This window comes from Marmota marmota, unplaced genomic scaffold, assembly GCF_001458135.2.
Source record: "Marmota marmota marmota unplaced genomic scaffold, marMar, whole genome shotgun sequence".
Taxonomy (NCBI): Eukaryota; Metazoa; Chordata; class Mammalia; order Rodentia; family Sciuridae; genus Marmota; species Marmota marmota.
In genome coordinates, this window is record NW_026000240.1 from 13,968,605 (window position 1) to 13,994,038 (window position 25,434).

The following is a 25,434-nucleotide window of genomic DNA, read 5'->3' on the forward strand; positions in this document are numbered from 1 at the left end:
ATGACAACAGGGAACAAGAGGGTGGCCATGCAGAGGGACTGGGGTACACCCCGCAAATGCAAATGAATGTAGAATCAACTCATCATCTGCTGAGTTGAAGGAACTGGGAGGAAGCCATGGTGGTTACATCAGAGGAGGAAAGCCAGCGCAGGAAGGAGTGGGAGGTGTCACCGTGTGTCCCCACATCTAGAAGCTTGATTATGAAGAGCAATAGGGGTTGATGGCCCAACAGGACAATAGCCTAAGCCCAAAGTGGGAAGCCCCAGAGAGAGAACTTTTAATTCAGCCTGTGGAAGAAAAGCTGAGCACTTGGATTTGTCTAGAGATGACATGTGTCCTCACAGGAAATGGCAAGTTCCCTGGTCCCCAAGGGATTGAAATATAGGGAGGCAGTCATGATTGGCTTCAACATCCTGGCTAATATTTATGGGGAGCTGGGTTCTGCCCAGAAAGATAAGAATTCAAGTGTTGGGTGGAACTGAGATTCAGCTGTGGGGGTGGGCTGCAGTGTGACATGGCCAGGGCCGATCCCCCTGGTAACCTCCCAGAGCATCAGCTTGCCAGTGTACAAAGTGCAATGGTAGGTATTTGTGGGGTTGTGGGATCCTGTATGTACTCACACTACTGCTGGCATCAGCCTGGCTTTCTTTTTTGTTTTTTAAATTTATTTGTTCTAATCAGTTATACATGACAGCAGAATGCTCTTTGATTCATTGTACACAAATGGAGCACGATTTTTTATTTCTCTGGTTGTATCCGAAGTAGGGTCCCACCATTCATGCAGTCATACATGTACCTAGGGTAATGATGTCCGTCTTATTCCACCATCTTTCCTATCCCCATACCCCTCCCCTCTCTTCTCCCCTTTTCCCTATCCAAAGTTCCTCCACTCATCCTATGCTCCCTCCCTCTGATAAGTGATTAACATCCACTTATCAGAGAAAACATTCGGCCTTTGGTTTCTCAGGATTGGCTTACTTCGCTTAGCATGATATTCTCTAACTCCATCCATGTACCTGCAAATGCCATAATTTTATTCTCTTTTATTGAATAGCCTGGGTTTCTTTTGGGGTCCGTTCTTTCTACACTTCCCATCTGGGTGGTTCTGCTGTCAGGCTGGCTCGTGACCTAAGCCTGGCCAAGGATGTACAGTGTCCCCTGGCAGTGATGATGGGCTGGTTCAGAAATGGTCTGTGGCCCATGTCAGGGCAAGCAGACATGAGGCTGGATGGCCTGGGGTACAGCCAGTATTTGTGATGTCATGGACAAAGAGCTGTGGCGGCCCACAGTGGAACACACAAGTAAACCCAGCCGCAGGGAGCAGAACTGTGCAATGACCTTCAGTACAACCACTGAGCCGCTCGAGAAATCTGATATACTTACTAGTGGACTTCTTCGGTCATGTGCCAAAGAGGAGTTGTTCCTCCTCCTTCCCCTCCTCCTTTTCTCCTTCGTCAAACCATTTATACCTGGGGCTTTTACTACTCAAAATACTACCAACTATAAAATAGGATAAGAATAGTACCTCAGTTTGGGGTTCTTGTGGGCATTACATGATACAGTGGGTATAAATGGATTAATGTCATAAAGAATGCATGCAGTAAACTTCAGCCATTGTAATTATTATTAACGTCATTATAATAATTTTGGTCAAGTGGTTGGCCATTCAGAAGAAGAAATATGAAAATTAGGATACTACAGGTCAAAGTTGACAGTCTAGAGGCAAGAAAAACTACAGTAATGAAGAATGAAGTCCCAACATGCCTCCTAGAGCTGTTCGGCAGGACTAGACAAAGATTTGAAGAGCAGAAAATCTGCTACTCAGAGACAGCAAAATTCCTTCCGTGTTGCTACTCATGTGGGCCATGGGGGACTTTTACTGTCACATTGATCCTGAAAATCTAAATCCTGAAACACGCAGTCCCAATCTTTTGTAGCTCGAGTTACCATTCATTTCATGGTAATTTTCATGGTGCCAAATCAAATAAACCAAATCATTTGTTTATTTCAAATGCTTGCAGTGAATTTAGAAAGTATACTTTGTGTTTCAAAGATTTCTTTGTCACTGAAACCATATTTTAAAAAATCTCAAATGGATGAGCTAAATTCTTGGCGGCTGTAAAGATATCATTCAATTTTTTTTCATAAATCTGTTAGTAGCACGTTGGACTACCACGGTCTTGAAATGCTTGTGTGTTTCAATGTTTGCAAGTCCTATGAATTTGTTCCAATAGTGTTTCCAAGGAGGTGAAAAAGTATAATTGTTTTTCTGGACTTTTAGCAAATTCAATATCACATATAAAGTGAAATTAGCATTTAAATTCTATAGCCAAAGGAAATTAGAAATAAAAATCCTGACTGGGGTTATTAATGACAACTCTTCACAGGCGAGTACAAGGTCGAGAGAGAGACCTTACCATTCAGCTTGCCTCAGATATATCTGAGCATCAGCAGACACTGGGAGGACCCACTCAGAGGTCTAGGGGTGCAGAGAACCCTCCTTAGGAGGTCTACAGTAAGCTGGTGCTGGGAATAGGAGGACTGAGCTGGCATCCCAAGCGCTAGGCAGAACTGGAGGACTGGTTTGTTGTTAATCCTAAGGGCTGGGTGGAACTAAGGGACTAATTAATTGGTAATTCTGAGGCTGGATGGAACCGGACTGCTAGTTTTTATCTCATCAGTTGGACTGGGAGCACTTCACAGTGTGGAAGCTCCACCTGGGCGTGTGGGATGTGTCCGTGAAATAAGGGGTAAGTAACTTGTGAATTTCACAGGTTTTTTTTTTTTTTTTTTAAATGAGACTGGGGGCATTTGAATACATATCACTTATATTATCTCTTGTTGTCTGATCCCAAATTTTACAAAAAAAGTTTGGGATCTGAAGCCAAAAGAAAAAGAGAAGACAAGGTGAATATTTTGTGTGGAGTAATTTGACCTTGTCTGTACTTCCAAAGTTGGAACAATTAAGAGAGAGGACCTGGTTTGATTTTTTGTGGCCTCTCTCTTTTAAGTCACTACCAAGTTATGATCACATTGAAGAAGACATTAAACACTCTGGTGTATTTCATCTAATCAAGGGCATTTTTTACTTTTGAAAACCATGGGAAGAAGAGGTTCTCAGTACCGCCAGCAGTGGGGCCTGCCCCACCATCACAGAGACACCCTCTAGAGCTGGAGTTGGAGCAGGCGGCCAGGGTGGTGGGAAACAGCCCCCTGGACTGAGATATGCAGAATTGGAGGGGCGCCTATCGCTTGTCCAATGTGTCCAGGCAACTCATCAGATGGACAGAAGCCTCAGCCAGACCTAGAGACTTTATGTATGCTCACAAGTCACTTAGAAGCAGGGCCGAAGACCAGGGGTCCTCACCTCCAGATCTCCCTCCACAAACCATAAGCACTTAGGAAGACACCTCTAGACAACCCCAGAGACATGCACCTGAGCTTGGCCTTCACACTGTACCTTGAAGTATGCTCCTGACTATCACCTCGGTGTGCTCGGCCAGGAGCTCCGCCTTGGCGATGGCAGCCAGACACAGGTAGTTAGACAGGCTCCTGCGCAGCTCCCTGCTGCCTCTGCGGAGGAACTTCACGGCAATGGGGATGGCTAGTGCCATCACAGGGGGCCGGTTGTAATTCTGGGGAAACACAAGAAAGCAACAAATGACAGCGACTCACTGTTCACTCATGTACTTAACCATCCCAAATATTGCCTGGGCCAAGCTCCCAGAATGCACCTGTGGAAACGCAGGCTCTGCCCCACCTACGTGGCACCTGGGAACTCTCGGTCTTTTTGGGGAGAATTTGACAGGCTGTTGACAGAAGAAGCAGAATGCAGGGTGCCCAGGGAGCAAAGAAGGGGCATCAAGAAGGGTCAATAACACTTCCTGGAGGAGGCGACATCTTGGCTGGGACCTGAGAGGTGCACAGGAGATGGCTGGTTATGGATAGGAAAGCTGTGGACACAGGAAGAACCCTGTGGAGGCACAGGTGAGGAGCCCTTGGTGCCCTGGGTGGGGAGATGGAAATAGCTGCAGATGGATGGGTGGGTGGGTGTGGGGAAGCCAGGAGGATGGAGCCGCACACAGAGGCACCAGGAAGAAAGGGGATTAATCTCCATGGCAGCCAGGAGTCCCTGGGAGAGGAACACTCCTCAGAGAATACAACCAAAGGAAAACTGAAGAAGTTGCTTTCTGACTGTAACTTAAAAACTGCAGCTCTGTGCAGTCAATCCAGGAGGAACGAGGAAAGAAGACGCGGCAGAGACACACAATGGAATATCACCCAGCCATAACAAAGAGCGCATCCTGTCATCTGTGACGTGGAGGGAACTGGAGGCCATTCTGGTAAGTAAAATACATCAGGCACAGAAAGAGGGAGCTAAAAGAGGTGACTTCATAAAAGTAGAGAGTGGAATAGTGGCCACTAGAGGCTGGACTGTCAGAGAACCAAAGCACATTCTGGAGGGAAGAGTACCTATCGTGCTCAACACAGCAGGTGGCTTAGTTCCCAGTGATTTATTATACAGTTTATAAAGGCTCTGAGAGGGAGGTGTAAAGCTTCCTGACACAACTCAAAGAAATAACAAGACTTTAAAGGGAGGGAAACGCTACCTGCTCTAATTCGCCCATTGCATGTTATGCACAGGTGTCAAAATCACCCCCTGCCCTACAAAGATGTACAAGGTCATATGTCAACCAAAAAAAACCAAGAAACTAAAGTTTCAGCTGAGATTCAGAAGGAACAAATACTGAACATTTGACTAAAAACATAAGGCATTCTGTACCCTAAAAAATTCTTTTCTTGATTGATTTTGTAACTGAACATAAATACCCTTGCATATAAAATACTTCTATTGGCATGTAGTTACCTAATTAGGAAATAATATTTGGAAGACACAAGTTGTTTTCTTAAAAATGAATGACACACATTAGTATCATCAACTTCACCTCTCTGTTTGGGAAAGGAGTTCATATTATGATATCACAACAGAAAGGTGGTTGTTTGGAGGGTCCTCTAGCTCCTCCCATAATTCTGGGTTTATGAGAAGTCCTCAATAAACACCTGGTTTTGAATAACTGATGAAGCCAATGTTGATGTAAGGTGACAGTTGTCACTGGGACGTAATGCAGGGGAAGGCACCGATGGAAGAACAGCCTCTGGATCCTAGTCTGTCTACCCCCATCCTGGTGGGTGATCATGGAGGTGTGGCCCAACTCTAGGTCTCACTAGTAAAAGCAATTACCAACCAAACAGTGTTTGATAAATAGACCCCAAAGCATTAATGGCATAAACTGCCTGGCACAGGAAGATGGTAGGCTACTAAGGGACCATTCTCTTGCTTGTAAAGAGGACCAACTCAGGATTGCTGTGCTAATAGAGGTTCACACTCAGGCCATCAATACCAGGTAAATTGTGATCAGATTCAGAACACTGAGGGGGAAACCTAGAAGAGTGGACAAGAGTATTATTACAAACAATAATGACTCATTCCTTTTTTATTTAGCAATAAATTTCTGAATTATGATGGGACAGGGGCACATGGCTAAAGATAGCCTTTTTTAGTCTTCTTTGCTATCAGATGTGGCGTTGTGCAAAGTCTTGGGCGATGGGATAGGAATGGCATTAAGGTATTCACTTCTAGCTTCTCCTTCCTTCTCTCCCTTAGGTGCTGGTTGGAACAGAGCTATGGTAACAAAGATGGAAATAGTCATCCTAGATCATAAGTTAGAAAACATGCATGGGTAAGGCAGAGAAGATAGAAGGGGCTTGGGCTGGAGACCAGGAGTTAGAAACCATGCACAGCTAATGCAAAGAAGATAGACAGAAGGAGCCTGGGTTGGAGCCGTCATCGAGCCACCATTAAGAATGACACTCTTGAGTTGTTTCATGGGAGACAATTCAAGTCCTGTGCTGTTCAGTCCTCTGTCATAGGTCTTCATTACAGCAACCAAACCTGTGTCCTGACTAATACAATGTAAAGCCAGACTTTACTCTTAAACTTTCCCCTAAGCTTAAAGGGAACGTTATATATCCTAATATTATAAAATGTATAATTCCATTTTTGCACATGGAATTATACAAAAAGGATAACAGGAAGGACATGAGGCAAGGATTGTCACTGATATATGGGATCCCTGAGCAACCGGATGTCATCTTAGACACGAGGCAGGTGGGGCCACTGGATATTTGTACCAACCATCACACCAGCCATAATGAGACTCAGCTCCAGACAGATGCATATCTACAGGTGAGAAGAAAGCACAGGGAACATCCTGACAGCCTCAGGTAGACAAAGGCTCCCCACAGCCTGCTCAAAAACCTTAATAATGCAGGAAACGTCACAATGTGGATCAAAGGAAGAACTTCTAATCATTCTGTGATATCTCTAGGAAAGTGAAAAGATGGTCCAAAGCTGGAGAAGATATTTATAATAATTCATCCAACAAAAGTCTACTAGCACCCAGAATATATAAAAAAAAATCCAAATCGATAAGACAACCAAATAAAAAACTGGAGGATTTGAACAGATATATTACACAAGAAGATATCAAAGTGGTTCAAAAACACAAAAATTTTCTCAACTGGATTAATTATTAATTTTGGTCTGGGTTCTGATTATAGGGCTGTGTTTAGTGAAAATCATTGAGATGTGATATGACCTCTTTTCTGAAAAAGAGGTGCAGTCACGTAAATTCAGATTTCATGTATTTTTTAACTGAGCTCAAAAGTTAGCATAAATGCAGGCCTGAATATTTAAGCATACCTAAACACCTCCTGTAGGGCTTGTGAATGACAGTGACCAACAGTGGCGAGTCCAATGCAGCCAGGAATATAATACAGTGGTGACAGTGTCAGGAAGATGACTCCCTTACTTATGCTGAGCACATATTATGGGATGGTTGAGACAGTCTAATGTGTGCTCCTATGAGCGTTGGTCATCTTGGGGAGATGACACTGTACTACTCAGTCTTGGTGTCCAGTCCATAAATACTTCCTCACATCATAGAAAATGTCATTGCTCTGGTTTTCTTCCACCTTTAAACCTGAACCTCCTTAGACGTCCATTCATCCTCCCTCTGAGGCTCCACCCTTATTCCCCTTTGAAGAACCATCCCAGATGCTCACAGTGGCATTTCTACGTGAGGTCTTGAGAGCTTGGACGCAAAAACCTGCCCCGAATCCAAATGCTGGGCTCAGAAATGGCAGGTTACCAAACCAGAATTAAGAACCCATGGAAGGGCTGTGTGAATGGCTTTCTTCTGCTGGATTCAAGGAGGTGAGAGGGAAAGATCCAGAGTAGCTGCCACCCTCTGTGACCTCACTGCTAGGGACCCTTATGAAACTCAAGGAAATTTGGATGTCCCTGAGAGACAAGTTGGGCCAGACTTGGACAAGCCTTTCAGCTCCATGCTGTGGCTTGTCACTAGAAACAAAAATACATCTGGACAATCTTTAATCCATTCCTGTACTTCCATCCATTTTCCAGACCCATGGGTCCCTATGACCCCTAGGCAGAAAAAAGGAGTCCTTCACAGCAGAGCTTGGTATCCCATCATGAAGCCACCTCTGACTCTAGGCTCTGTGACAGATCATGTGTCTAGACTGCAGCTCTACTCAGTAGATCATCTCACATCTCCTAACACCACCCAAGTATCAGGAGCATGGCCCACAGCCAGACTTTTCTGAAGGCTTCTCTGAATGTCTTTGGATTTTCTCTTCTTCTGGTGAATTAAAGTGGGCCTGATTGTGTTGGTCACTACTGCTGAGTCAGGAGGCCTCCCTGAGAGACTGGCTACTTTCCTCCCTGGGGGCTGCTCTCAGCCCCAGAAGCCTGGGCAAATGCTGGGTCAGGCCACACAGAATGTTTGGATTTGCCAACTCTTTGATCTAACTCACACCAAAGAACTTCACGCCACTGGTGCATCTCAGTCATCCAGTGGATTCACCCACAGAGGGAGACTTCCCGAGGTCAAGCCCTGGGCATCGCTTTTTCCTTCTCATGATACCAAGGAGCCAGACCAAGACCCAGAGTGTTTACACAAAAGGCACAAAGGGGGCACAAAGGCAGACCAGACAAGAGAGATACTGAGAAACATTTCATCCAGGACTCTGGTGAAACCTGATACTAATAACATGCCAGCCCTAAACAGAATCTCCCCCTTTGCTAACTGCAACTTTCTATCCATCGAATCCATTCTATCTCCCTCTTACCATCTCCCTACCCCTCAGTGCTGAGTAAACTTGCCAAACCAGTGCTCCCACACTCTGTAGAGGTGGTGTTTAACAAGGGTAATTGACTTGGCCAGTTTCTCAATTATGCCCCTATCCTATACCTTTAGGCTACATTCAAGTCACTTCAGTTAGAGCACTGGATGTTCCCAAACCCCACAGTCTCATTTGGGTCATTCCTCTAGGCGGCCAGTCTGTCCAATATATGGAGACCTTTGTTGGGTGAACTTTAATACAGCATACCCTTGTCCCCATAGTGATGGGTCATCGCTCTGGCCTCAAGGGTGAAACAGAATCACATAGTCCTCAGAGCTTTCCAACCAAGAACTCCATGCCCAAGTTTACTTCATCTACTCCGGGTCTTTTGCCAAAAACCATTTGCAGTAGAACAAATTCCCCTAGAGGAACACATCTTCATGCGCACTTCTATGTGACTTGAAAAACCAAAGATCGTGGCATTGGAAAGTGTTCCCTGCTACCTGTGAACACAGACGGAAATGGGGAGAGATCAATGCAAATGAGTGTTTCCAGCAACTGAAGTTTTTAAACCTCAGGAAGAGCGAGCATTTCCCAGTACCAATGAAAAACTGGGCTGTCCTTTTTAGAACAACTCTAGATGTTCTGGAGAAAAATAGTGACCAGCTAAAAAAGTTTCTGATGTGTGGTTCCAAGTGAAATGTATAAAACTCTCCCCAAATGCATAATATCATTGTTTAAAAAAGCAAACTTTAACACATACATTTTTTTTCCCTGTTTTTCTACCCACATGATATTTGGGAATCTCTTGAGTAACACAAACAGTGACAGATTAAGCAAAAAGCAAATAGTTCACGTAAACAGCAAAGTCTATCAGGGTCCAAACAGGGCCCCGACAGTTCCTAGCCTATCAAGGAGCCACAGCCACTGCTGACACCAACAGGGCATGAGCAAGAGGTTGGGAGCAAGAGGAGGGGACCCCTGACAGGTGACCAACAGCTCCTTCCACGGCTGAGCTTCATTTGAAAGACAGCAAAAGGAGCTGCTGCTGCAGCAGATGTCCAACCACAAATTATTTTATCTAGAATGATGTGGCTCAGGGGCAGAGGAAGTCCTGGGGTTGGCATTCAAGTTCAGCGGCAGCTGGTAATGGGCCGAGCCTGACAGACGTGCCCTCATCGCAGAGGCGAGCGCTTGGTTTGAGTCTCCTCTTTCTCAGTTCTGTGCTCAGGGTGAACACAGTGAAGGGCAGTGTGGACACAAAGACTTGCTCGTGGGGACAGCAACGTCCAGCCACAGAGGTGACATAAGAGGGCTTTGTTCCGCAGACACTGCCAACCATCGAGCATCGTATCTCTCAACTAGATCAGCACCAGCTGGAGCAGTGGGTGGAGATTTTCCTCCTGAAAATGCACTTTGGGAACATTTCCCAGTGTTTTAGGATGGAATAGAATAAGCTAAGCAGAGGCATTATCTGAGGTTTGGCAGCTAAATGACGCTCAGGTCTAGACTTCAACTAAAGAGCCATAAAAACGATGGAACTCAAAAAATAATAAACTTCACTCCTTGGTCATTCATTATCAATCGGACAATTGTACTGATTTGGATTTCCATCTAAAATGCTAGATTCTTACCAGTTCAGTTATATGTAAAATTTAATTGACACATGCCTAAGTCTTCCCAGTGGATTTTCTGACAGGTGGTAAGAAGCAGGTGTTAGGAACCTGAGCCAGATGGTCACCCCAGCCTCCTTCCAGTTCAGACCACCATGGTCTGAGGACTGGGGTTTCACACCTCGTGAGGGACAAGGGTAGCTGGTAGGAAGCCAGAGAGCAGGCACCTTTCCTGAGACCATTTATTCAATCGATCATTCAGTTAATGTTATTTGAGCACTTACTATGTGCCACACACTATTCTAGGTGCTGGTACTAATTCCATGAATAACAGAGCCTACAACTTGGACAGAGTGGGAATAAGCAGTAAACAACGGCTAGACTAAATAATTAAATCAGTAGCCTCTTACAAAGTGTTGAGAGCTATTTTAGAGTGTCCTGCGGATGATGATGGGATCAGCCAGAGTTGAAACTCACGCAGTGCTTCCCTGTCCTACCCATTCTGTCTTTATTTACTGTCTGTTTGTTTGCTTCTCCAAAGAACTCACGAGGCAGCTACTCCTATCATGTGGATTTTATAGACCAAGAAATAGAGGCACAGAAGGGTCCATTTGCCCAAGCTTACACCATGGGTCCATGGGAGAGCTGGGACTGGCTGGAATAAACTTCTACACTGACACAGCAGTCCCTCCTCCAAGAGCCCTGGAGGAGACACTCGGTCATCCAAGACACCTGGTAGACCCAGCCAGGGGCAGCACGTGTGTCTTCACACAGCACTGACTGGGGGACTCAGCCTGAGATGACCAAATCCTGGAATGGAGGAGAACGGACCCAGGATCCTTCTAAAGGAGGGAAATAGAGGCTCCTGGTTTTCCAACTGGACTTGAGGCTTTTCCTAGCACCCCATCTCCAACAACCCTCTTGGGTGATCCTCCTCTTCACACAGTAATCCACAGAGGTGGCAGAGATGGGGAAAGAGGTGACACAGAGCTGCTTCAACACCTGGGGACAGCTGGGCTAAGCAGTTTGGCTGGAAAGAGGCTGAACCTGAACTAAACATCAGGGGTCCACCCAGCAACGGCTCTCAGACTCCATCATGGCCCGTCTATTGGTTGCTATGGTTTCGCTCCAGTACATCAACTGTGTCCATAATCACAACATCCCTGAGGCACATTTTAATCTTCATCAACCTTCTCCAAGTCTGTCTATGGCTTAGAAGTAGTGTGCCTTGTGGGGACAGCAGCCGACTCCACGAGGAAACCTTCCTCCAGAGGAAGCTCTTAGCTGGAGAGAAGCTGTAGTTTGGACCAGGGGGAGAGCCTTCCGTAGGAAAGGGCACCCCTCTCATGCACCACTCCCAATGAGAAGCTTAATGGCATGGAGCTGACAGGACTCTCGATGCCACTGTCCTACAAGACACAACACTTAGTAGGAAGCTACTATACTGTGTGAGGATGTCACTCTCCCTGTCACCTATAACCCTAGGCATCCTGGGATGTAGGCAATGCCCTCCCGTCGTACAGATGGCAAAACGGTGAGTTGGAGAACGTAACGTGCCAGTCTCACATCTACATAAGAACAAGGTCCCTAAGACTCTCAGGCTTCAAGCTCTGAAGCTCTCTGCTCTTCTACCTTCGCCTCTCCCCTGAGCTGGCAGGTGAGCTGTTTTGTAGGTGACAGGTACAGACACTTGTCTGAGAACACAGGATGGGTTAGTAGAAGCAGAAGCCTCAAGTGAAACCAGACCAGACCAGACCCAGAGCTTACACGTGCCTGCCGCGCACATGTACTGATTTTGTATCAAGGGAGGAAGAGAAAGTGACTGGAATTTTAAGTTATTTTTAAGGTCAGTGCAGCAAATTCATAAGTTTAGAACCAAGAAAAGAAGGAATTCAATATGATTATCAATTAAAAGAGGAATGAGCATGGATACCTGAAGTAGGGTTGACAGTGGGCCAAAACAAGACATTTGGGGTTAAGGAAAGATCAAAAAGTACACGTGTGTGTGTATGTGTGTGTGTGTGTGAGTGTGTGTGTGTGTGCGTGTGTATGTGTGTGTGTGTATAAAACCACAGGTGCTCACATTCAGTTTAAAATTATTGAATAGTCAGCAAAAAGCAAGTCAAAATGGTCAACGGTGTGGGAAGTGCCAGGGCCCTTGCCCTTGCCCTTGCCCTGGCCCTGGCCCTGGCCCTTGTCCTTGCCTTTGCCCTTGCCCTGGCCCTTGCCTGGTTAGACAGGATGATCTTGATTGCTGATCTGTATCTTGGGAAGTGGGAATCCAGGTAGAGAGGAAATCATTCCTTTTTTATTCTCCATTTCGAGCAAGCTAAAAATCCTGACTCCCTGACTTTTGAAAGTTGATCTGTTTTATTTCACTGAACAAACAAAGCAAAATGAGTCATCTGAATTTCTCCCTGGTTCCCACAAGAACCTCAATTACAAGTGCTAAAAAATCATGTTTTCAATGTTTACTGCAAAATTTCCCCTTAAAATTGGCTGGAGGCTGAATCCTCACTGTGAGACCACCATGGCCTGCTGAGGTTCTGGGAGACACACTGAAGGACATGTGCCCTTACGGCTTCCTGCCGTCTCTACAGTGCTTCTGCATCCCCCTGGGACCCAAGAAGGTCACTACAACACCCCCTCACCCCCCCACCCCACCCCCATCCCTGTAGGCTGGCTTCTTTGTCCCTCTCAATCAAAAGCCAATTTCTTAGTCATTCTCTCTTCTCTTTCCCAAAATAGCAGTCCCGTACCTCACAACCCTGCTCTCAACAATCCTACAAATCCATTTATTCTGATCACAAGTGAGTTGGCCATTTCTACTTTTCAAAAGCATTTGTTTTATGCCCCCCTTTTACATAGGAGACACAAAAACACCTTGCCCAGAATAAAACATCCCTTTGTGTTAGAACTACGGGCATTTTGGAAGGGTAGCCCACTTAAGAGTTCTCCAACTTGGGTCTTAGTTCACAAATCTGTACTTCTGCACAAGCTGGTTTTAAAATTTATTACTGAAGTATGTGTGTATTCATTTTGCTTGCTCGGAGTGTCCTCTTGCTCACCTATCTGGTAACTTTCCTGCTCATTCCTCAAAACCTTTCCAACACAACCTCCACCCAGACAACCTGCCTGACTCTAGGCCCATGCTAACAGTGGCACCACTAACCCCTTGAAGCACATGAGCACTTGAAATGTGACTAGTCCAAAGTAAGAGGTGCTGAAATACAAAGCAGATTTATAAGGCAGGATTTTAAAATGCAAACCATTCACTAATTGTTGTATTGACTACATGTTGATATGGTATTATTTTGCACATATTGGGTTAAGAAAAATATGTTATTGGGCTGGGGATGTGGCTCAAGCGGTAGCGCGCTCGCCTGGCATGCGTACGGCCCGGGTTCGATCCTCAGCACAACATACAAACAAAGATGTTGTGTCCACCGAAAACTAAAAAATAAATATTAAAATTCTCTCTCTCTCTCTCAAAAAAAATTAAAAAAAAAGAAAAATATGTTATCAAATTAATTTCATCTCTGTTTACTTCTGCAGGTGGCTACTAGAAAATTTAAAATGACACATTTTGTGTCTTACATTAGATTTCCGTTGGATAGCTCTGCTTTCAAGTCTACACCAGTGGTTTTAAATACAGAAGGAGCTGGAAAGTAGGACTGATTTGTGTGTGTCTATCTGAATGTCTGCAGAGTGGCTCTTTGGAGTGAATAATCTGTTTCTGATGTGCACCAATGATATACTCAAGACAATCAAGGAAGAAGAGATCTGATAGGTGTTTGCTGTTCTGTAGAAATAGAAGTCATCTTCTGTTGATTTTGCTGAATTCCTCATGACCTTTCCACCCATTCCTACCCAGGAAAACGGTATGGTGGCATGTGTGGTCTGTGAGTTGACAAGTCCCTGGATGGAGCAGACTAAGTAGAATGTAGGCCAGCAAAGCGTGGACAACTGTGAGGGGAAAGGAAGAGCAGGGTGGGAAGAGAAGGAGCAGGAGGAGGGCAGGAGGAGTAGGAGTAGAGGAGGGGGAGGAACAGGAGGAGGAGGAGAGGAAGGGGGGACAGGAGGAGGAGAAGCAGGAGGAAGGGAGGAGGATCAGGAGGAGGAGGAGGGAAACTAATACTATCCACTATACTGTGCCGAGAACTTCAGTGTGACCAGAATGTCCGTACCTGGGCACAGTGGAAGTCAGTGGGCTCTGAGGGATGTTCATCAACATTGTATTGAAGGTGAGGAGAAGAAAGAGGGGTGCTGTGACCAAACAGGTTGGCAAATGCTGTACTAAACAAAATTAAGAGCTTGTTTTGCTTTTTCCTTTTTAATTGCAGGACTTTTCAGGGTCTTTAATCTGCTATGAAACATTTTGACAGCTCGAAGGGGAAAACTTGAAGTCAGCATTCCCAACATACCTGGCCACAGACTTCCTTTTTAAGAAACACATGCCAACATCACTGGTTCATAAAATTTGTCCTAAACAATGATCTTTAATCTGCATTTTAGGATGAAGAAACCATGGCTCAGGAAGTTGGGACATGCCCTACATTTCTTTGTCATACAACTGGTTTGTGTCTAAGCCCAAATTCCAAATTCATATCTATATCAGAGAAAGGAATTAAACAGGGTCAGAACAGGCAGATATCATCATGAAGCATTCACAGCGCATACAGAAATACTCTTTTTATTTATTTTTTTGTACCAGGGTCTGAACCCAGTGGTGCTTAACCACTGAGCCACATCCCCAGGGTCTCATTAAGTTGCTTAGTGCCTCACGAAATTGCTGAGCCTGACTTTGAACTTGAGAGCCTCCTGCCTCAGCCTCCTGAGTTGCTTGGATTACAGGCATGTTGCCACTGCGCTTGGCAAAAATACTCTTAAAGCTACCTCTTTCCTCCCATGTGGCCTAAGCTCCCGACCTCCCTTCAGTCTTTACTTCCTCTTTGGTCTCCTAGGATGAAAGAGTTAGTTCCCTTGTGAATTTTCCAGTGCTCTGCATTTGGATCTCTCTGGACATACTGCTTTATTATTAGCTTTTTATAGGCACACATCTTATCTCTCCAAGTAGACAAGAGGCTTGCTGTGGTATTGCTTTGAGTTCCCTACAGGGGGTCTTGCTTGTAGCAGGGGCCCACTAGGCCTTTCTTGGTTTTTTAATCACCAGCCTGTTGGATCAGCTGCTAATGGATCATGGTGTCTTTTATAGTATCTAAAGGGTACAGAAAAACTGACTCTTGGTTAGACATTGTGCACTCGCCTGGTGTCAAACACCTTGCCATTGAACACTGACGTACCTGTAAAATGCAGCTCATGATATCAGATGCGATTTTTGCATGAGGCGGGTCCTCGTCCCTCCCTGAGGGTCTCAGGCTGTGTTCCAGGCAGGAGTCCCAGAGCCCCACAAGGGCCTTGGCGTGCTTCTCAATGGACTCTGTCTCTCTGATGGCTGTTGTGATTCTTGTGATACAGATTTCAACCACTGCCTGGTCATTGTTATTGGTTTGGTAATCCTGTTTGGAAAGAAAACCTTCATGTTGAATAAGACCCTAGAAAGTTATCCTTCAAAGACCAACTACTGACTGTCATTTAGAAAAGGGCAGTCCATGCTGCAGCTAAGGGGTGAGGCTGCAAACCATAGTCTACAATGAGGCCACTGTCCTTCCACCTTGGAAGAGGCAGGCCTGTGGGAGAGGCAGGGAGCAGATGTGCTAGGATGGGGCAGTAGGGCCGCTGGGCCTCAGCCAATGGCCAGGATGGAGAGAGCGGAGGAGCTGAACCCTGCACTTGCATAGGCTTAGCCTCTGGCTCTCTCGGTTTCTCAGCCCATCATAGGGCAGGGTTACCCTGGCATTTCAGGACCACTTATGAAGTTTTCCACACTCCTTTCCAATTTCCCCTCATTAGCTCTCTCTGTCTTTGGGGACACGACAGTAGACATCATGTCATTTCTCCCTCTTCCATGCAGGTAGCTGCCAAACCCAGTTTAGCTTTCCCTGGCCAAACTGCCCTCCACTCCCATTTCACATCTTTCAGATTCCACACTCAACCGAGTTATTACCACCACCCAGAGCATCGAACTGTGGAAAAAATGCTGCTGGCATTCATTTGAAAATCAGTCTGTGAACTGCATGTGGCTGACTCACAAAGCTGACAACATCGTGGTGTCGCCAAGCGTTGAGGTCTTTTGATGCAGGAGGTGATGATGGGCTTTTCTGTCCATGACAGGTTCTGCTCTGAACGTTCTCCTCATTGTTACTATAACTAAGGGGACAGTAAACACCTTTGCGTGAATCACTCTCTTCCCTGCAAATCACTTGTAGCCTAGATTCTACAGAAATTGGACTTCTGAGTCTCAGGACGGGATTGCTTTTCAGGCTCAGGAGATGTCCATGTACTATTCTGGGAAAGTCTTGCTACTCGGTGCTCGGTCACCTGGGTGAACCCGGTCTCCTTCTGTGCTTTTTCAGGAACAGAGCATTTCTAATTTTTGACTTTTTGATTGGTGAGAAACAGTATTTCTTTGCCATATTAATCAGGGTACCCTGACCCAAAGCCAGCTGGAGACATTTCACCTGTTTGTTGGTGTTCCCATTTCCACCTCTGGGAACCCGTGTGTGTCCCAGGTTCATCTACCCTCACGACTTGCTTTGCTCTTTGATCCTCCTCTGGTGCAATCTCTCCTTCCATGGAGAATGCCAAGTTGACACTTGACATTGAGATGCGGATATGCCTGCATATTTCACTACTGCCAGCTTAATTTTGCTTTGTGCTTCTATTTACTGGTGTTTTAAGGTTTTGGATAGTCAAATCTGTCATTTTGGGGGGTCTCATTGTTTTTCCTTTCTGGTTTTCAATTGGAAATTTATGGGCTTAAATTATTCATCGAGTTAACAATGAATTCAATAGACATGGTAGAGAAATTCAAAGGATGCCAAGAGAAGGTTTGCTGTGAAAAGCAAGAAGTCCTGCTTCCCCGTGCCCTGCTCCTATTCCCAGTTCCCTTCCCCAGAAGTGGAGCACATAGAAATTGCCTGTGCATAAGCCTTCCTTCCTGTGTGCTCCTTTTAATGCCTTAAAACAACACAACAACAACAACAAAAGCTTCCAGTTTTCCTTACTGAAAGTCCTAATAAGAATCGCCCCTTATTTTTCTAGATTAACAACAACCTGACAAAGGATCCCATTTATTATTTTAGAAATTAGTCTCCTAACCATCCACTTAGCTCTTCCATCTCTGTATTTGTGGAAGGACATAGACTGCCTTTTCTTTGAGGAGCTCATCTCATCTTGCCACTCCCATTGCTCAAAGGCTCATCTCCTGGCAATTGACTCACGGGCATGGGGTACGGGTTCAGGGCTGTCTTGAGTCTGCTGTGCCGGTCCTCAGCTCTCCCACACCATGGATCTCAGGGTCTTCCTTGTGTCAGCTCCAGATTCCTGACATACATTTTGTGTTTTTGTGGTTGCTATTAACAAAATCTGTTTTTCCCCTCATCAGGAATTTTAATTAGTTCTTGCTGATTAAGTGAACCTTTTGCTTTTTGTATTTATTTTGTAGCCAGCTGTTGAGCTCCACTATTCTTAATTATGATAAATTTTCAAATTATTCTCTTGGGTTTTCTAGGAAGATTTTTGTATTTTGCAGGCCTGCTGAGGTCTGTCCCTTTGATATATCTCACAGCTTAATATGTTGTCAAGAATTCCCTAAGCTATTTCACATAAAAGTGATTAGAGAGAGAACACTGGTTTAGTCTGGAATTTCTTTTAATCAGTTTTTGTTTGCATCCTTTTTTTTTCTTTTTGTAGATGTGCATGGACAGCATGACTTTATTTTATTTGTTTATTTTTATGTGGTGCTAAGGATCAAACCAATAACTCACATTTGCTAGGCAAGTGCTCTACCACTGGGCTACAGCCTCAGTCCCAGTCTAGATTTTAAAAATATAAAATTCTATGGCCAGAACCAAGATAATACAGTAAATGTTTTAAATCATACAAGATGCACCACTTTCTTCCTATTTTTAAAGTTCATAAATTTGATTTAATATTATAATTTATAATATTAAAGAAGTTTCAATCCATTTCTATTTTGTTGAGTTTATTTCTTAATCAAGATTGGTGATTAAATGCCTTTTGACCATTGCTAGATACATCATTTTATTTTTGTCCTCAGAGCCATCGTTATGACAAAATTTAGAAACAAACTTCCTTAAAACAGTTAGTTTTGCAAATGCCGAATGTTTTCTAATATAAGAAGGCTGATTCATAGTGAGGTTGGGAGGGGGAACATGGGCAGATTAGACAAACTCTAGATAGGGCAAATGGGAGGGAAGGGAGGGAAGGGGGAAAGTAGTATATGAAAGATGGTGGAATGAGATGGACATCATTTCCCTAAGTACATATATGAAGACACGAATGGTGGGAATATACTTTGAATACAGTCAGATATATGAAAAATTGTGCTCTATATGTCTAATATGAATTTAATGAATTCTGCTGTCATACATATCAAATTAAAATGAAAAAAAAAACAGTTAGTTTTACATTGCTGGACTGTGTTTTACTGAATTCTGGGAATAGTTTTTTAATGTGCTGTGGGATTTTGCTTTTACTATTTATTTAAATATTTTGCATAAATATTTGGTCCTTATATCTGTCATGTTTTGTATCGTTTACTCTAATTTCATAACAGGATTTGGAAAGAGTTAAGCTCTCTATACCTTAATTTTTTTTTTTAACCTTAGTGTATCATGGCCCAAGAACAGCATATTAAAATATTCTGCAAATAGCGTGTCTATCTATTTTTCCTGGTATCTCCTATGGTTTTTGTCTTGTGCACATTGTTGTTAAATACTCTGATACAGAGATATTAATTCCATAACTCTTGTCATCTAAACTGTCTGGCATAAAAATTACCTTTGTAGGTAGTTATGATTTAGATATGAGGTGTTCCTCCAAAGCTCCTGTATGAGACAATGCAACAAAGTTTCAAGGTAAAATGATTGAATTACAAGAACCTTAACTTAAGCAGTGGATTAATCCACTGATAGGGGCTAACTGGGTGTGACTGTAGGCAGGCAGGGTGTGGCTGGAGGAGGTGGGTCGTTGGAGGCATGCCTTTGGGGTTTATATTTTGTCCATGATAAGTGGAGTGCTCTCTGTCTGCTCCTGGTTGTCATGCCCTGAGCTGCTTTCCTCCTCCAAGCCCTTTTGCCATGATGTTCTGCCTCACCTTGGCCCCAGAGCTGTGGAGTCAGTCAACTGTGGACTGAACCTCTCAAACTGTGAGACAAAATGAACTTTTCCTCCTCTACACACTCCTGTCAGGTCTTTTGGTCACAATGACCAAAAAGGCTGACTAACATATTGGTTTTATTTAATGCTTTTTAGCATGAATGTTTTTCTGATTGATATAAATATCATCATCTCTGTTTCTTTTGGTTTGTATTTGCCTAGAATCAATTTCCCATTTTATTCTCATTTGAAAAATTTCTTTTGCAGCCTATGCTGCATTGAATGAATGATTGATAACTTTGCAAAAAAAATATTTAGTAGACATTATTCAATGATTCTCAGTAGCCGAAAGCATGTCTAGTAATGGGGTTTACAAAAGTAAGAAAGTATCACTTGAGCATCCTTTGATTCCCAAATAATTTATCATAATCAACAATTTAAGCATGATGGGGCTGCATGTATACATCACAAATCTTCATTTGAGAACAGAAGACCCTGCCTTAGCAAATAAGTAGGCAAACTTGTTCTCACGATATTCAGCTAAAAATGATTGATTTTGACTCAGTTGATTTCCTATCTCAAAGTATCCATTTCTATGCTTTGTCTGGCAATTGATCATGGTAACAAAAAAAAATGTAGCCTATATACAAGGTCTGAATATGTGATATGGTTTTGCTTCAAAATTGTTTGCTTTAATTGGAATTACCAAGAGTCTATATGAAATGGACTTACCATACAATGCAATGATTTCAGATGGTCAAGGTGGACTACTACAGTGGACACTGGCAAATGTCCAAACCCCACCCAGGACAAAGGCACTCGTGTCCTTAGCTACTCTTCCATCTGGACAATCTGAATCCAACTGGTCCATGTGGGGACAGGAAAAGTCTGCCATCTTGAGGGGGTTATGCTGTAGCTTACTGCTGCAGGAACCCAAGAGGTCATAGCAAACATTGTCACACTGCCCCATCAAGCACCTACTGTGTTGCCGAGGGTGTACTGAGCAGAATGTGAATGAAACAGGGACAGAGAAGATTGTACTCAGGAGGATTCAAGTCAGAAATATGAAGGGGTGCCCAGCTTGCTTTTCCTTTGAACCTGGTGACTCACACAACCAGCTGAAGAGGGTTGGGAATCTGAGCAGGCAAGTGTGAACACACTAAGGGACTAAGCTGGGAAGGCCGCATTCATGGATAGGAAAGGGTGGAGGGTCGACTTCCCCATCCCATGAGAATTCTTGGGAGGATCCTTAGATCCAGACTCCCAACAAAGATTGGCATCTGCTGGGTCCTAGTAGTGTGTTGATCCAATCTTTCCAGAGCAGCTCCCACCCAACAAAGTCCCTAGGCCTGATCACACCTAAGCCCCAGCCACAGGAACCCTCCACTTAGACCTCTGCAACAGCCTCACCTGGGAGTGCATTGATTTCATCTGTCCAGACAAAGCTCCAATCAACAATACTTCCCATTCCTTCCTACCTTATATAGGTGAGAAGAGACACTGAGAGGTATTTCAACCAGCTGCAGTTTGGGGCCACTCCAACTGGCAGCTATGTAAGCAACAGAAAAAGTAAGGGGATACACCTACCAGCACTTGTTCTCTCAAGCAGAAATGGAAAGAAGGACAAATGGACATAGGCAATGACCTTCCTAATGATTGTTTTGACCACCTCAGTGGAGATAATTCTTTCATTTTTTATTAACAATCTTCAATCATTCTTCTTCTTCTTCTTCTTCTTCTTCTTCTTCTCCTCCTCCTCCTCCTCCTCCTCCTCCTCCTTCTTTTTCATTTTCTGAGGTTTATTTCTGTGCTGATTGGTTCATGGATATATGCACATACATAATTGTTTTTTCTCATTTTTAGCATTTTAAAATGATAGTTATCTTTCCTTATCTTTTGAGGGTAAGGGGTTTGGTCTTATTTTGATTTTCTTTTGTTTTTGTTTGTTTCTCTTTCTCAAGTTCATTCTCCCACTAAAATCTGAATTCTCTTGTTTTCTCTCCCTTTACTTCTTTTTTCTATTTTGTCTCCTCCTTCCTTATAACCATCACTTGCTACATCTCTCCTGTACTCTCTTTGTTCACAATTGAAACAGTGCAAACTTGCTTCTATCTTCATACCACATTTTCATTTCTCTTAAAGAAGTGTATTTTTACCATTTTTAGAAATATTTGGTTTATAGAACTCCTGCCCCACCATTCATGTTGTAGTTGTTATACTGTGGATGGAATAGTTGATACATGCTATTTTTTAAATGCCAGATCTAGTTTATGGCTACTTATTGTTTTTGTTGTTGGCAATTGCTGACCCCACTATTCCTTTTTTTGTGGTAATTAGTACTGCAGACATCATAGTAGACACAAGGCATTTATTTCAAAGCTGTATATTGTTTGCATCTTGCTTCACACACAAACTCACCATGGTCAAACTTCAGCTATAATTTTATACAAAAAGAGAAGAGAAAAAAACTCAAACTAATGACCAGGATCCAAGTAGAAATATCTGGGGGAAGGGAATACAGGTCCTACTCATGGAAATCTACTCCTACAGCAAAAACATAATTAACAAAAAGATGGGGCATACCACACCTACAAGGGGTCTCAATCTGTATCGCTCTAGGAAACTTTGGTATGAGAAGGCTGCACCTTAAAAAAGACCCACATATAAGAATAGAAAAGATAGTCACCCAACAAATGCATAAAGCACAACACAGGAATACAAGAAACATGAAAAAAAGAGTACAACACATGCTAAAGTTCATAATTGATCAGCAACTGACTTCAAAGATATTAAAGTGATGAAATATCAAATAAAGAATTCAAAGAATCATTATAAAAGTGATCAATGTTGGGCTGGGGATGTGGCTCAAGTGGTAGCGCGCTCGCCTGGCATGCGTGTGGCCCGGATTCGATCCTCAGCACCACATACAAACAAAGATGTTTGTGTCTGCCAATAACTAAAAAATAATTATTAAAAAAATTCTCTCTCTCTCTCTCTCTCTCTCTTAAAAAAAAGTGATCAATGTATCCTAAGAGAACACAGAAAAATAACTGAATGAAGTAAGAAAGCCAATACAGAAATTCACTAAGGAGATAAAAATATTGAAAAAGAACTAAATAGAAATCATTAGAAACACTGAAAAAAAATTAACAGAAAACTTTAAAATGAAAGACACAATAAATCAAATAAAATGTTTAGTTGAAAGTTTCTCCAGTAAAGTAGACTGTGCTGGAAGACAAAAAGTCAGAGCTAGGGGGAAAAAATGGCCAGACTTGAACATTCAGACAGTATTAAATACAGAAAAACAAATAATCATAACCAGAATATATAAGAAATCTAGGACAACATTAAGAGAACAAATTTAAGAATTGTTGGCATTATAAGAGAGTTTTGAGACACAGCCTAATGGAATGGATAACCTCTTCAGGAAAATAATATAAAAATTTCTAAACCTTGAGAATAGATGTACATCAAGATACAAGAGACATTCACAACCCAATATCAACAAGATTTAAAAAAAAAACCCTCTCAATAAACCATTATAATGAAAAATCAGAATAGAATTTTAAAATCCTCAATAAAAATATGTCCCACCACATTTAGAGGCAAACCCATCAAAGTAACTTCTGATTTTTCAGCACAAAGTGAACTCCAGGAGGGCTTGGAATGATGTATTCCAAGCCCTGAAGAAAATAACCATCAACCAAGATTGCTACATCTAGCAAAGCTATCCTTGAGAATCAAAGAAATAAAACCTTCAAAGACAAGAAGAAACTAAAAGAATTCATGATAACTAAGCCAGTACTACAGAAAATACTTGAAGATATACTACGCAGAGAAGAACTAAACAACAAACCCCAAAGTTCACAAATCGACAAATCTCATTTGAAGAGGAGCTAAGCAAATGAGAAATGCGACCAAATTAAACATTAAAAGTAAATAAAAATAGCATAAATAAATAAACATCTCTCAGTAATAATATTAAATGTAAATGGTTCCAATTCCTCAATTAAATGACATAGGCTGGCAGAATGGATTAAAAAACAAGACCTTACTATATGTTGTTTGCAAGAGACTCATCTTACAGATGAAACAGCCACAGGCTGAAATTGAAAGGATGAAATTAATATACTTTGTAAATAGAGCCCCAAAACAAGCAGGAGTAGCTACTCTCATTGCCAAAGAAGCAGACTTTAAGACAAAATTAACAGAATAGACAAAGAAGGTCCTTCATGTGGTAAAAAAAATCCAACAAAAAGACATAATGGTAGTAATATGTATGCCCCAAACACCAGTGTACTTAATTACATAAAGCAGACACTACTGGACTTAAAGACGCAGAGAGACCCCAGTACAATAGTACAAACCTCTCTCACCAATAGATAGGTCAGATATCAACTCAGTAAAGTCTTTTCAGACCTGAAAAATACTATAAATCAAATGGACTTAACAGATATCTATGGAATGTTTAATCCCCAAACAGCTGAATACACTTTCCTCGTAGCTGTTTATGAACCTTCAGTGAAATAGATTATATTTTAGGGCACAAAACAACTCTTAGCAAATACAAAAAAGAATTGATATAATACCTTGTATCTTATCTGATAGAATTAAATTAGAAATCAACAACAAAAAGACATACAGAAATTATATAAACACATGGAAATTGAACAATACCCTTTTGAATGATGAGTGGATGATAGATTAAATAAGGGGAAAACTTTAAAAATAACAGCATCAAATGAGAATAGTGATACCAGAACATCTAGGACAGTATTAAGGCAGTTTTAAGAGGAAAGTTCAATAGCTATGAGTGACTATTAAGAAAATCAGAAAGACCCCAAATAAACAACTTAGTGATGCCTCACATGATCCTTAAAAATCAAGAAGAAACTTATTACAAAGCTAGTAGATATAAGTAAATAATTAAGATCAGAGCCATAATCAATAAAATGGAGAATTTTTAAAATATAAAGAATCAATGAAACTATGAGTTCATTCTTTGAAAAAGTAAGAAGATTAATAAACCCTTAGACAAACTAACCAAAAGAAAAAGAAAGAAGACCCAGATTTAAAAAAACAAAAGTTGGTGAAAAGGAAGAAAACACTACAGACATCATAGAAATTCAGAGAATTAGAAGGGACTATTTTGAAAACTTATATTACAATAAGTAGGAAAGCCGTGTAGAAATGGATACACTTCTAGACACATATGACCTGCTAAAATTGAATCAAGAGTATATAGAAAACCTATACAAACCAGTAACTAGCAATGAGATAGACACAGAAATAAAAAGCCAATTCCTATAAAGAAAAAAGTCCAGGACCAGATGGATTCTCAGCCAAATTCTATCATAGTTTTAAAGAACTAATTCCAAAACACTGCTCAAATTATTCCATGAAATAGAAAGTGATGAAACATTTCCAAATTTATCATTTGAAGCCAATATCACACTCTTATTAAGAACAGATAAGGAGACAACAGGCCCAGCGGCCGCCAGTGTGGTAGACACATCACCCCAATTGGAGGAGGGGCAGAGCAGAGCCACCACCCGCGCCTACAAGGTAGGCAGACCTGCGACTGACTGGCAGAACAGGCCCAGGGGCCCGCCGGCGTGGTAGACACATCACCCCAATTGGAGGAAGGGCCCAGCTGCCGCCCGCAAGGTAGGTAGACCGCGCGTCCCAGAGAAGGGGCCCAGCGGCCAGCCAGCCTAATTGAAAGATCACCCCACTTGGAAGAGGGGCACAGCCGCTGCCCACGCCTGCAAAGTAGGCAGACCTGCAACCTGGAGAACAGGCCCAGCGGCCCGCCAGCGTGGTAGACAGATCACCCCTATTTGAGGAGGGTCCCAGCCGTTGCCTGCAAGGTAGGCAGACCACGAGACCTGGAGAAGGGGCCCAGCGGCCCGCCGGCGGGATAGACAGATCACCCCAATTGGAGGAGGAGCACAGCCGCCGCCCGCCCCTGCAAGGGAGACTTTGCAACTATACAAGAGCAACATAAATATATAGGGGGAAAATTCGATAACACAACAGTTTCACCAAGCAGAAAGAAAGGCGAGCAGTATGAAAAGACAAGGAAAGAAAGGACCACAAGCAATGCAGGTCAACGCAACTTTAGAAGAGGTAATAGCTACAGCAGATGAAATGTCAGATAAAGAATTCAGGATTTACATGCTTCAGATGATCTGGAGTCTCAAGGAAGACATTAGACAGCAAAATCAGACAATGAAAGATCACTTCGACAATGAATTACATAAACAAATCCAAGAAACAAAAGATCAACTATACAGGGAGATAGAGGTTATAAAAAACAAACAAACCCCCCCCCTAGAAATGCAGGAAGCAATAAACCAACTTAAAAACTCAA

General features: G+C 42.8%; 1 protein-coding gene across 12 annotated transcripts in view; it reads right to left on the minus strand.

The window, feature by feature from the left end:
• Veph1 (ventricular zone expressed PH domain containing 1) overlaps positions 1 to 25,434 on the minus strand; it is a 256,719-nt gene that overhangs the window by 209,975 nt on the left and 21,310 nt on the right. For all 12 annotated transcript variants that reach the window (XM_048794148.1, XM_048794145.1, XM_048794142.1 and 9 more), the window contains exons 3-4: positions 15,122 to 15,337; positions 3,461 to 3,635 (exon numbers count right to left, since the gene is read on the minus strand). In XM_048794148.1, coding sequence (XP_048650105.1) covers positions 3,461 to 3,635; positions 15,122 to 15,337 — 391 coding nt within the window. The remainder of the gene's footprint in view (positions 1 to 3,460; positions 3,636 to 15,121; positions 15,338 to 25,434) is intronic.